Raw genomic sequence first — 13,783 nt, 5'->3', positions numbered from 1 at the left:
GGCAGCCAAACCAGATTCCATCACCACGTCCTGTGGCAAGGAGTTCCACAGACTAATCACATGCTGGGTAAAGAAATTTTGTTCTTTCTGGAGGTTTGCACATAGAGACCTGTCAGTGAGGCTGTGCTAACCTGCCCAGAGGAGGGGGTTGGACTAGATGACCTTCAAGGCCTTGAGACCTTGACAATCTGTGGCTTCTGGTGAAGCCGACAGGCAAACCTGTCCTGCTCTCATAAAACCCATTCTCTGCACACCCCCAGCCCTCCCCAGTGGCCAGAGGTATGGGAAAGGCAGCAGCGCACGGGGAGCAGCACCCCAGCTTTGCTTCTGGGTTCTCCGCCTTGCTGGGAGGACGGATCTGGCCAAGGCTCCATCCCTGCCAGCCGCTCTTCCCCCCTTGCATTCCGCCACTTCCGAGTCTTGGCCCAACAACCCAATGCAAGAGGTGGGTGACCTGTGTGGTACTGGAGCGACCGGCACCCCAGGAAGCGCACATCACCCCAGCAATGCTGGTCCCTGAATCTGGCGGTGGGGAGACCTTCCCTGTCTCACTCTTCTGCCCTGCAACCCAGGATTCTGCAGGCAGCTTGAGGATTATAGTGCAGAGTCCGGAACGGAGCACTTCTGAACTTGAGCAAACTGGACTGGGGTGGAATCAAGCAAGGGGAGACCAAGAAAGTTCACCTCTTCTTTTCCTTTTCAGTTGGTGTTCAAGATCCAGTGGCTCCTGGAGAGCAATGAGCATGTTCAGTCACAGCTGGCCCGTCCATGAGGCTGTGGCCCCAGGCAGCAGATTGGTTAGGGGCGCCCGCTTCAGTCTCTCCACTTACCTCTACTGCGCCTCCTCCTCCTTTCCCGGATTGGAAAAGAAAGAGGGGTCAGAGCAGACAAGGAAGCCTGTCTCTTTCGCTCTTGGCCATCAGGTTCCAGTCCTCCCTTCGTCTGAGTTGGGCCTTCAAACTCAGGATTGTCAGCTCTGGCTGGGTGCAGCTCTCAGGGACTGAGGCAGCAAATAATTCTCTGCCAGAGATTGAGCTTGGGACCTTCTACGTGCAAACTCAGGGCCCTTCCGCAGTGGCCTCTGAGACCACAACTCTTGTCACTAACAACGGGGGCACTCTGTCTGTGCCATGTGCTCTCTTGGAGAGTTCCTGCTCTTCTCGGTTTCACAGCAGTGGACGAGGAACAGAGCAGGTTGGGGAGCAATTGCTTCCCGTTCCAGTGAGTGGGAGGCAGATCCATGCAGCTTAGACTGGCAGCAGGCTGGAAGAAAGCAGCGGAAACAGACTCGGAGTGCAAGGCGCCCTCTTCGACACCTTCTCTCTTCCATTCCCTCTGTCTCTATCCTTCTTGAGATGTGGCGACCAGAACTGGACGCAATACTCCAGGTGTGGCCTTACCACCGATTTGTACAAAGGCATTATAATATTAGCCGTTTTGTTCTCAATACCTTTTCTAATGATCCCAAGCATGGAATTGGCCTTCACTGCAGCCGCACACTGGGAACACTTTCATTGAGCTGTCCACCACCACCTCAAGATCTCTCTCCTGTTCTGTCTAAAGCACCTCAGAACCTATTAGTCTATATGTGAAGTTTTGATTTTTGGCCCCAATGTGCACAACTTGACACTTACTCTGAAGCACATCTGCCATTTTGCTGCCCATTCTCCCAGTTTGGAGAGGTCCTTCTGCAGCTCTTCACAATCCCTTCTGCTCCTCACCACCCAGCAACGTTTGGTGTCATCGCAGACTTGGCCACCTCCCTGCTTATCCCTGACTCCAGGTCATGAGGGCTTTCCACTCTAATAAGCATCTTCCTACCCTTTCATTGCTCTTGGACCTACGACTGGTGGTGTGAAACTATACTGTGAAGCACTTCCCTGGAGACTCCCCTCCCTGTAGGAATGGTTCCATGCAGGTTTGAGCAGCTGAAACGGACCAGCTGACTGTGCCAGAAGAGGACACGGAATTTTGTCCAGAGCTTGACTATTGGATCAGTAAAATTTATTTCTTTTGTGCAGGAATGCACAGTGGCATTGTTAGGAAAAACAACAGAGTGGAGAAGGCTTCACATTGTGAACGGAACTGCAGTGAACAGCCTCAGGATTTCCTCGCTGGCTCAGACGGGGACGTAAGAACATAAGAAGACCCTCCAGCCTGGCATTCTGTCTCCAGCAGTGGTTGGCCAGGTGCACTCTGGAAAGCACCCAGGCAGGGCACAACAAGGGACGGCCTTTCCTTGTGGCTTCCCAAGGCGGCAACAGGGCAGGGAAGAGCGGAATGGGACAGCGACAGGGCAGAGGGAGAGCAGCTCCACCTGGACCTTCGCCATGAAATTTGGCAGCACAGGTTCCAGCAGACTCCCCCTGTGCTGCGGAGGCTTCCTCCCAGGTCAGGGAGGAGACCTCTGCAACCGCCCCCCTCACAGGATGAAGCGGTAGCCATTTTGGACTAGGAACAGTGGCGGGGGTGGGAAAGCATGGGATTGGGCTGTACATTCTTGGAAGGGAGATGTAGTGAAGTGGACCAGCCATTTTCAGCCACTATGCCATGGCACACTGGTGTGCCGCAGGTGGTCTGCAGGTGTGCCGCGAGAATTTGGGGGCGGGTCATTTGTTAGTAGGGCCACTGGGGGATGGGAGCCCCTGCTGTCAATGGGGGTGCCTCTTCAATTATCAAAGAACAGAGGGTGTGCCTTGACCATTTTAGCACTTTGTCAGTGTGCCCTGAAATGGAAACTGGCTGTGGAGACTATGCAGAAGGGTGTGGGCTTAATCTCTACCTCTCCCAGAAGAGCTGGGGAAAGACCCGTCCCTGAAACTCCAGAGAGATGCTGAGCTGGAAGGACTCGGGGTCTGACTCAGTGCATGACAGTGACAGGTAGACTCCAAAATGCCAGAGTTGGAAGGGGTCTTGGAGGTCACCTAGTTCAGCCCAAGCAACCGTGTGCAGGCTTGCAATCCCTATCGTCAGAGAACTTCAAAATTAGATTAAAATAAAACAAACACCTGGTCTTAAATAGAAGCTTGTTCCCTAAACAGATACAGCTGCTCTTCTGTCTTGACTTAAGAGCGGAAGAATGGATAAGCGCTGGATAAAACAAAAGGCAGACAGAAACCAAAAAGCTCAGCCGTCTCTCCAGAAGCAGCCAGCCTGGTAGCCCACAAGCAAGCATCAGGGCAGCAGACCTGCCTTGACCGCACATCCTCTGACGCAAGGGACATTTTCAGATCACCGGCAGTCAGACCCAGCCCAAGCATTACTAAGGTTTGCTTCCACATGGGTTCTCAAGTGAGTATTCAGGTGTGACTTCTGGCTGAACCGTTTCCCACATTCTGAACACTGATACGGCTTCTCTCCCGTGTGGGATCTCTCATGCACCATCAGGTCCGAGCTCACGCTGAAGCCTTTCCCACAGGCCAGACATTTGTACGGCTTCTCCCCGGTGTGGATTCTTTGGTGCCTACTAAGAAGGGACCTCACGCTGAAGCTTACACCGCATTCGGGGCACTGATAGGGCTTTTCTCCTGTGTGAGTTCTCTGGTGTGTGTTAAGATGTGATTTCTGAATGAAGCTTTTCCCGCACTCTGAACACTGATAAGGCTTCTCTCCCGTGTGGGTTCTCTCGTGCACCATCAGGTCTGAGCTCACACCAAAGCTTTTCCCACAGTCCAGACACTTGTATGGTTTTTCTCCTGTATGGATTCTCTGATGCCTGGTGAGTATTGAGCTCACGCTGAAGCTCTTCCCACACTCATGACACGTGTACGGTTTCTCCCCCGTGTGGGTCCTCTGATGGCTAATAAGTTGCGAGCTCCGACCAAAGCTTTTGCCACAGTCTGAGCATTTAAATGGTTTCTCCCCTGTGTGGGCTCTCTGGTGGGTAATCAGATCAGAGCTGACGCTGAAACCTTTCCCGCAGTCTGAGCACTGAAATGGCTTGTCCCCCATATGTATCCTCTCATGGTTCCTCAGGTGGGAGCTCTGATGGAAACTCTTCCCACACTCCAGGCATTGGTACGGTTTCTCTCCCGAGTGGATCCTCTGATGCTTAATAAGGTGGGAACTCACAATGAAACTCTTCCCACAGTGGGAGCATGGATAAGGCTTCTCTCCCGTGTGGGTTCTCTCATGAGCTACAAGTGATGACCTCAGGCTGAAGTTCTTCCCACACTCGGAACATTGGTAAGGTTTTTCTCCCGTGTGGGTCCTCTCGTGGGCAATAAGTCCCGTGCTCCGACTGAAACTTTTCCCACACGTGGCACAAGTCCTCTCCTTCTTGCCTTTGTGGATTCTCGAGTCACGTGCTGTTCTTTCGCAAGCTCCGTCGTCAGCCTCCCCCTTCCCAGGAAGAGACTTCTTTGCTGTTTCCGCTGGGCAGCCTTTCTCCTCATGGCGCTGAGGAACGTTCTGAATTCTTGCGTTCAGAGGAGACCCACGCAGTTCCCGTTGACCAGGTTTCTCCAGCTGATACTTCTCATCTTCCTCAGATTCACTTGGTGGTCCTTTACCTGCTAAGATTTAAAAAAATCCCAGGTAAGCGTGTGTAGGGTTGCAGCTTTCGTCACTGGTTACAATTGGGCTGGCCCAAGACCTCCCTGACGCCTGATGCAGCAAAAGAAATGCTGCCCCCTCTTACTTGGTTATGCGGCAGATTCTGTTCTTTGCGCTCTCCAGTGCCATTGCTCAGCACTTCCTATCTGCCCCCCTCCCTTTTCCAACCCAGTGAATGGAAGGAGGAGGTGGACAGGGATATACCAATCCTCTACCTGAGGCAGCTGCTTCAGTTGGCCTGATAAATGGGCCGGCCCTGATTTACAGGGACATATAGGAAGCCACCAGCAAACACCTTCCATGCTTTAATGTGCCTGAGAAAGAGCATCCTGGGTTGGGCTCTCCAGCCCAAGGAGCCTCCCTGACCCTGGCACCAGCCCTGCCCCCACATGGAGTCTTTCATACCTTACAAAACCCGAGTTCACATCAAGGCTTTTTCCACCATCCAGTTTTCACTTGTGCAGATTCTCTGGTGAACACTGTGCTCATTCCCACAGTATTGTGCAGGGGAATCGGGCTGCAGTGAGGCCAGCCTCGAACAGAGACGCTGCGCTTCTTCTACTCTGCAGTGCACAAAGGCTCCCTCCAGCATCCGCCCCCCCTCCACAAAGTACGTTTGTGGCTGGATCATGGTAGAGCTTTACATCGCTGCACAAGCGTTCCAGTCATGTCAGGTGCTTTCCAGCTGTCTGAAAACGTGAGACGCTGGTCTGTGCAGCCTGACCACCAAAACAAGTAGCAAGTGGCCAGAGGATGCCCACCGAGGCTGGTAAGTTCATGCAGGAAGTGGAAGGAGGCAGGGAGGGAGTGGAGTGGGACAGAGGAGGAGAGGAACAGGGAGGAGGGCAGATCCGGACCAGGAAGGGGGTGACAGCAGCTGCAACACAATCTCCCAACTCCCTTCCCAGCCTTGATCCCTCAGCCGGGTCCACGTAGACTTGCATCAGCTGTACAGTTGGTAAGAAGTCCTAGAGGCCTGGCATAGGCTTACCACAGGCAAGGGAACAAACATTCCCTTGTCCCAGATGCCAAGACTCCCCTGTGGGATTCAGCAGGCGCCACACTGGCGCTACTGCATTGGTGTGGGGAGAGCCGCATTGGATTTGCTGGTTAACACTTAAAGAACTGGAGAGGAGTTCTCACTGAACCCCTTGATGGAATATATTAAAAATGATACACAGACAGGGAGCTGGTCAGTGACTAGTTAATATCAGACTGATGTGAGATGTAAGTGAAAACTGAAGCAGGATCTAATGGCAGCCAGCTGCCTGTTCTGTTCAAGAACGGACTGGGTTGGATGATGTGCCCAACACGCTGGCTCTTCACGTGATCAGGAGCGAGTGCGCACCACTCTTCTCTCCTTGACACACCATCCCTGCCACTGCATAGTCAAAGTGCGGGCAGGGCATCCAAACTATCCCTAATCATGCTGGGGGTGGGGGAGTGTACACACACCCACACGTCCTCCCATGACTGTGCTCAGTCTACAGCGCAGTGTTTAAGTGAAGGCCAGGGACTTCAGAAACACCTAAGAAGCTGCCAGTCCATGCGGCTGAATATGGTCTGCTCCGGCTGGCACTGGGCCAAGCTCCACCAAAGAGTTCTTTCCCAATTTAGTGACCTCTTTTTAAACCCGAGGTGGCAGGGACTGAACTGGAGACTTTCAGTGTGTCAAACATGCTCTGCCAGCAAGCACCCTTTGCAAGGATTCCTTTGGAGTGGACAGAATCATAGAGCGGATTTCATGACCTTGGAGGTCATAAAGCTCCACCACGCAAAACCAGACAGAGTTGTAACTAGGGGAGAGCCTGAGGGGCACCTGCTCCAGGTGCCACACCGAGAGGGGGCGCCTGATGGCTCCATGGGCTCTGCCCTAGTTATGGCTCCCTTCAAGGGGAGCCTGCACAGGGGAAGGGACAGGTGGCAGTGGCGTAGCTAATGATCATGTAGCCCGGTGCCAAGCACAAAATGTTGCCCCGGAAGTGATGTCACTACCAGAAGTGACATCACTCCTGGCTTTTTATAAAGTGAAAATTGAGAGGAACCCACCTCCTCCCCCCAGCAGCTCCCCACCCACTTGTTCTGCTGCCTACCCCAGTCAGTGGCATAGCTAAGGCATCTATCTGCTACCCAGGGTCAAAGAAGATTTTGTAGCCCCCTCCCCACATGATAACATCAGATTTAATTAAGCAAATAAATAAAAAGTTATTGGTCCCATGCTGTATCACAATAACATCTCATTGGCACTCAGAACAAACAGTCTCATAGGTCAGTTTGGAGTCAAGCAAATCCACTTTTTGTTTCGCAAGAGAGTTTTCATTTTCTGGTTAATTGGCCATAACGTTTGATAGAATACAGATATTTCAGTGCAGTTTTGTTTCATTGCACTCTGCATTAAATTGCCTTTCCAATGATATATAACATGATGGCATTATTCATGCATACCAAAATTTTCACAATTTTGGTCACTAGTGTCAAGCTCAGCTTGTTGCCCCTCTAAAGCTTGATGCCCGGTGCAACTGCTGCTCCCCCCTGCTCCCCCTTAGCTACGCCACTGACAGGTGGTGCAAAGTAGCTGCAGCGAGCATCCCTCCTCTGAGGAGAATGTGGAAGTGACATCCCTGACCTGGGTGTTGGGACAGTGCATTACATCTCTGCTAACAGCATCCCTGACAGGTGGCCATCCAGTTTCTGCTTGAAAACCCCCACTGAGGGAGGGTCCACAGCTGTCCAATACCAGCTCTTATAGTAGGAAATTCTTCTTCAAGTCTAGCCTAAATCTACATCTATGTAGTATCTGCCCATTGGTTATAGCCATGCCCTCAGGGAACATGGAGAAGACGTCCTGCCCTCCCTCCAAGTGACAGCCCTTCAGATACTTGAAGACAGCTGTTGTATCTCCCCTTAGTCTTCTCTTCTCCAGGCTAAATGGATCAATCTCTTTCGACCATTTCTCATAGGCCTTGGTTTCCAGAATCCTCACAATCTTGAATTGTTTTATAATATTTTATAAATGATTGTTTTATAATGTCTTTGTCCTGTTTGGAGGCAAATATGGAGAAGAAATTGGTGGGCTAGAATGTCAGGCATCTCTGACACTCTAGCCCACTATTCTACTGTCCTCCATACTTTCTCTTCTGCACTGCCCCACTTATTTTTCCAGGCCAGGGAGTGGGAGGAAGAGGAGCAAGCGTAGGCGAGTGAGCAGATTGATGTGAGCAGATTGATGTGCCCCCTACCAATGTGCTGCTGGGGAGTTTATCTCATGGATATGCTGGCCCTAGTTCTGAGTAAATATTCTCAGGAGTGTGTTGCTGGTGGAGCATCTCTGCACTAGAGCCAGAGCTGCAGAACCATCAAGGGGTTCAACAAGTTCGTCACAATGAGTTATTTTATGAGGGCAGGAGGTCTGGTCTAGAGGGTTGAGCCTCCGTTTGCATGAAGATAACATCCGAAGGTCGCCAGTTCGAGGCCACCGGCACCATGCGACCTTCAAGCAGCTGACAAGCTGAGCCAAGTTATTCCATCTGCTCTGAGCGTGGGAGGGTGGAGGCCAGAATGTGCGACCAGAGCAAGAAACATCTGATTATTGTGGTTTCTTGAAAGATAGAACCTTTCAAATGGTAAAAATCCCTACGGGGATTTAAATTGCCTGCCCAAGTAAACCGCCTTGAATAAAGTCTGAGGAGAAATCTGAGGACCTAGAAAGGTGGTATAGAAATACCTGTATTATTATTTTATTATTATTATTTTACCCAGCATGGCTGCATCTGCTCCAGTCTCCTGCTTGGCCTCTCTGTGGGGCTCTTTCTTCGTCCAGTCTGAGAAAACCTGCTTGACCCCACCACAGTTCTCTGCAGTGTCTTGGAGTGGCCCCAGTGCCTGAAAGGATAAACAGCAATTAAAAAATCAGTTATGGTTTCAAAATACAGGTTTGACAGAAGAACATAAGAAGAGCCCTGCTGGATCAGCTTCCTGTATCTCACAGTGGCCCACCAAATGCCCCAGGGAACACACAAGACAACAGGCACAACCTGCTTCCCGGCGCCCTCCCTTGCACCTGGCAATCAGAGGCAGCCTGCCTCTAAATTTCCATTTTAATTGTTTACAAATATCGCTTTTGAAATTTGGTTTCAAAACAGAATTTTTTTGAAGCCTTGCTAATGCATTTGAAGATAACGGTGGACCAAAATTGACATTCTTGCAGCCTGTACACTTCATGTCCTTTTCTAAACCTTCAAACATCATCCATCCATGTACATCATCCATGAGGTAATATTTATTTTATTTATCATTTTTCACATTTTTATACCGCCCTTCCTCCAAAGAGCTCATGGCGGTGTACACAGCTTCTGCCCTCCTTTTGTCCTCACAACAACCCTTTGAGGTAGGTGAGGCTGAGAGAAAGTGACTGGCCCAAGGTCACCCACGAAGCTTCATGGCTAAGGGGGGATTCGAACCTGGATCTTCCAGGTCTAAGTCCACCTCCCAGACCACTACACCACCCTTTATGCTCACGCACCCAGGAAACTCTGTTTCTGTTCCTGGTGTGTTGAAGGGGTCAAAGACAGTCCACAACCTCCTAACCCAGTGGTTCCCGCATTTTTAGCTCCAGGACCCACTTTTTAGAATGAGAATCTGTCAGGACACACCGGAAGTGCTGTCATGGCCGGAAGTGACATCATCAAGCAGGAACATTTTTAACAATCCTAGACTGCAATCCTGTATTCTCTTCCACTCCATCCACTTCCTAATCCAAGGAATAGGAGGAGCCAGAACCAGATCAGAGCTGGTTAGGTTAGGGTTAGGATAGTGTTTCTCAAACTGTGCTTACCCAGGAGTAAGTCCCATTTACTATCATTGTTAAAACCATATACATAGTAGCCTGTTAAAAGTACAGATCTGTCATTTCCCCAAACGCAGTCATATATCGTGGTAGCATCAAGTCTAATATACCACAAAATAAAATATTAAAATGAATGGGAACCCACCTGAAATTGGCTCATGACCCACCTAGTGGGTCCCAACCCACAGTTTGAGAAACACTATCCTGAGCTGGCTCTGGCTTCTCCTATTCCTTGGATTGGGAAGTGGACGGAGTGGAAGAGAAAGTAGGGATGACAGTAGTGGGCTAAAGAATCAGAGACTCTCCAGCCCACTCCCTCCTCACCTCTCCAGGTCTCCTGCTCTGTCCCCTTCTTCATTTCCCAATGTAGGAGCAATGGAGAATCTGCTGTCTGAGATAGTTCCGAGTGAAATACTGCCTTTGAACATGAAAGAGTCTATTGAACCATCATGATGAATAGCTGTTGATAATCTGCAATAGAGTTGCCTGATTCTTTTTCAAAAAGGGGACCACGACATCTTGTGGCAAGAAATTAAATACGTGCCTTGGGCATAAACGTGATTCCCTTTCACCATCTATGAATCCATCTACAGCCAATTTCTGTGGGTGACTCTAGAGTTGTGTGAGAGGAAAGCTTCTCTCTGCCCACCATCACAATGGCATCCCCCGTCACATCCCCACATCTCGAGCCTGAAGATCCCCAAAGTTGTGAGCCTTTCCTTGCAAGGTAGATGCTCCAGGTGCCTGGTCATTTTCACTGCGCTATTCTCTCTCCCAGCACTCTGCCATCCTTCTGGAGAGGAGGTGGCCAACAGTATTCCAAAAACAGTTGTAAAGAAGCTTCCCAAAAATACTCTCTTGCGCATAACAAGAATTCTTATCAAGAGCCTGTACACTATCCAGGGTTCTGTGTATAGTGTTTGTACAACTAACCCCATATCGCAGAAGTGAGAACTGTGGTCGAAAGTCTTGCTAAGGGTACTTGTTGTGTGCATGGCTAGGCTAAGGCTTAAACCAGGAACCACCAGCTTATATCAGCTCTCAAAGGAAAGCAATCCTAAATGCACTCAGTACTCTGACAACATTACAGCTTCGAATTCCTAGAGAGGAGCGGACCACAAGAGTTAAATTAGTTTCAAACCCGTTTATGTTCACCATGCAGACGTGCCCACAACATCCTCTCATTGATCTTGGGATCCACATTCTCACCTCTTCTTGTCTCGACAGGAAAAGTTCAGCCAGGGCTACAGCTTGGACACAGGTCTCCGGGCTATTTTCCCTCACCCAACTCTGCATTTCTAAAGGCAAGATGCTGAGGAACTGCTCCAGGACCACCAGCTCTAAGATCTGTTCTTTGGTGCACCTTTCGGGCTTCAGCCACTCACGGCAAAGATCCCAGAGGCAGCCGCAGGCCTTTCGGGGGCTCTCGGCGGCCTGATAGCAGAATCGCCGAAAACACTGACGCCTCATCTCCACGCTGACAGCACAATCTTCTCCTCCTTCCTCACAATTTCCGACATCCCCTGTTTCCATTTTGTTGCATGCCTGCAGGACTTTGCCCCCGAGAAATTGAATCTCCAACCCTTCTCTTGGTGAACTGCAAGAATCAGGCAGCCCTTTGAAGGAGACCAGAAAATCTGTGCTATGTTTCTGTAGCCTGGAATCTGACATCAGCTGGTTTCTCCAACGTGGGTGCATTGTCTTCTCAAGCCAGTGTGACTCTCTGTATCTGGGCAGCCACTCATCTTTTTCTGGAGAGAGACAGTCAAAGTGTTCTCCCTCCTGTACCGAGGATCCTTCTTCCTTCTCCGTTTTCACTTCTGAATGCACTGCCTGGAAGCTGGGATCCAAGGTGGCTTCTGTGACCTGTTTGGCTGCCATTTTGTCTCTTCAGCCTTGAAAATCAAGCCTGGGAGATCTTGGATCTTGGAGCACTGAACTTTCAGATTTTGAAATGCCTGCCTGCCGGTTGTCTTTGCTTCACAGACATCAAACAGGGTTTTTCTTGGGGGACACTAGAGAAGACCAGGATTTCTTTTCCTTTTTCAAAAAGAATATTGAAACAATTAAAAAGAGATCATCAGGGTTTTGAGAAACAGGTGGTTGAATAAGAGCTGTTGACTTTCACAGTACACCAGAGGAATCTTCTTCCTGCAGGAACGGGACACAAAAGAAGACTCAAGAGCATCAAAACAAACATTTAATTTGAAATCCCACCATTGGTACTGAGAAGCTGCAACAATACTTGAGGAAGCAGATCACACTCCAACTCAACCACTAGCAAGGCCTGGATTTGGAATAGGACAGCGCAGAGATTTCACCAAAGCTTAAGTGCCAAAGGTGCTTGCGAACCAGGTTAGCAGAGTATGAATCCCCTCCCCTTTCAAACTCACTTCTCTATAGAGATATTTCCACCTCCCAGAAAGGGAGAAGGACTTTGCCTTCCTCCTCTTCCCCTACTCCTCTGGCCCTTGCTAAGAACTCAAAGCTCTGTCAGTTTAACTCTTAAAGATCTATATGGGGACCCCTCCCACAATTTGACCTAATCAAATAAATGTAACTCTGTACTGTACTTGAAAACAGGAACACACAGACAAATGCAAGAGCTTTCAGTTCCTCTTTCCTAAGAGACTCCACTGGAATCCAGGTTGCAATCCTATCCACACTTTCCTGGGAGTAAGATCCATTGACCATAATGGGACTTACTTCTGAGTAGACATGCCTAGGCTTGGGCTGTCAATCCCTACAATGCATCAAAGGAATGGTGGTGGTGACTGCTCTCTGTGAGTTGAGAAAGCCACTCTGCACATCCTCAGAATGGATGATTTCACATTCTTTCAAGGTGGGGCATTCTGCACATGCCCAGAGATGTTTATGACTGCACCATCATTGTTTGTGCAGTCCAGCTCTACCCACATTTACTGAGAAGTAAGCATCACTGTTTTCTGTGGGATTTACATCCAGGAGAGCATGCATAAGATTCCAGGCTTAAATTATTTCCCCTTTTTCCAGACTTTGGCAACTCTGCACATGCTCAGAGTGCTGACTATTGATACTACTTGCAACTGCTGTTTTGCATACTCCAACAGCTGTACACTCTAGGTGTACATAAGAACAGCCCCACTGGATCAGGCCATAGGCCCATCTAGTCCAGCTTCCTGTATCTCACAGCGGCCCACCAAATGCCCCAGGGAACACACCAGATAACGAGACCTGCATCCTGGTGCCCTCCCTTGCATCTGACATAGCCCATTTCTAAAATGAGGAGGTTGCACATACACATCATGGCTTGTAACCCGTAATGGATTTTTCCTCCAGAAACTTGTCCAATCCCCTTTAAAGGCCTGATGCCATCACCACATCCTGTGGCAAGGAGTTCCACAGACCAACCACATGCTGAGTAAAGAAATATTTTCTTGTCTGCTCTAACTCTCCCGACACTCAATTTTATGTGTGCTGAGAGTGCAGATGAATTATTCTTATTATTCCCAGCACCACTGTGATTTAGACATTGTCATTTCACCTATTCTCAAGATGGGGCTCCCTGCGCAGAATCAGGCTGGAAATGTAGAATTCAGGTTTAGCATGACTGGTTTCCAGGCTGCAAAGGGGCTGATCCTGCAAGTTAATCTTAAGCCTTACCTCTTTTAGCAAATGCACCAGTTCAGTCACTCCCCAGTTGGTGCAGGGGAGACTCATCCAGGCCTCCAGCAGGCCACATCTTGCAGGGACTTTTTGCAAATGGCTTGCATTTAGGCTGCACAGTGTGGCTTGGAAATACCCCTGAAGAGTTAAAGCCACAGTTTTCCAAGTCCTAGAGAGGCCCAAAAGTGTGGGTGGGGGGGAGCTGATGCTGGCCCCTCCTTCCCTGGCAGAGAGGAAGCTGCACATTTGCATGGCTGCAAAAGGTAGGCTTGCAGAGGTAGGAGGTGTTCCTAAGAGAGGGAGTGATCCCAGGCAAGACACAGTGTGGCTAAACTTGCCACCTTTTTTTCCAAGCAGGGCTCCTTTGTCTTTTTTGAATGGGGTTGCCAAGTGGCTGGGGGGAAACCCAGGCCAGCCTTGCTTGCACCTTTATTGCCATAGTCTGATGTACAGCCATCAGCAAGGGAAGCTTTGCGTAATGTGGGGATGGACATCATTGCCTGCCAATTGCTGCAGGCAAACTGATGCTCAACAGCTTCAGAGGTCAGCTAAAAACTTGCAGCTGTCAGTTTTTAACAGGGAAGTAGAACAGCAAGGGCAGGAAATGGGCTGGGGATGCTCCCCCCATGATGTCTTGATATCATTTCTCTGCAGATTTCTTTTTCTTGGAACCCACTTGATACGTCACACAGTCCTGACTGGTTGGCAACCTTCAGTCTCAAAAGACTATGGTATAAG

General features: G+C 49.7%; 2 protein-coding genes across 2 annotated transcripts in view; one reads left to right on the top strand and one right to left on the bottom strand.

The window, feature by feature from the left end:
- LOC136640311 (zinc finger protein 665-like) overlaps positions 1-13,783 on the bottom strand; it is a 274,368-nt gene that overhangs the window by 60,422 nt on the left and 200,163 nt on the right. The window contains exons 4-5 of the mRNA XM_066615339.1: positions 3,280-4,234; positions 539-547 (exon numbers count right to left, since the gene is read on the bottom strand). Of these exons, the coding sequence (XP_066471436.1) occupies positions 539-547; positions 3,280-4,234 (964 nt within the window). The remainder of the gene's footprint in view (positions 1-538; positions 548-3,279; positions 4,235-13,783) is intronic.
- LOC136640316 (zinc finger protein 850-like) overlaps positions 13,273-13,783 on the top strand; it is a 145,272-nt gene continuing 144,761 nt past the window's right edge. The window contains exon 1 of the mRNA XM_066615350.1: positions 13,273-13,308. The gene's annotated coding sequence lies outside the window, so the exon portion shown is untranslated. The remainder of the gene's footprint in view (positions 13,309-13,783) is intronic.

This window comes from Tiliqua scincoides, chromosome 2, assembly GCF_035046505.1.
Source record: "Tiliqua scincoides isolate rTilSci1 chromosome 2, rTilSci1.hap2, whole genome shotgun sequence".
Classification (NCBI taxonomy): Eukaryota; Metazoa; Chordata; class Lepidosauria; order Squamata; family Scincidae; genus Tiliqua; species Tiliqua scincoides.
The sequence above is the reverse complement of the archived record's forward strand: the minus strand, read 5'-3'. Positions and strand labels throughout refer to the sequence as shown.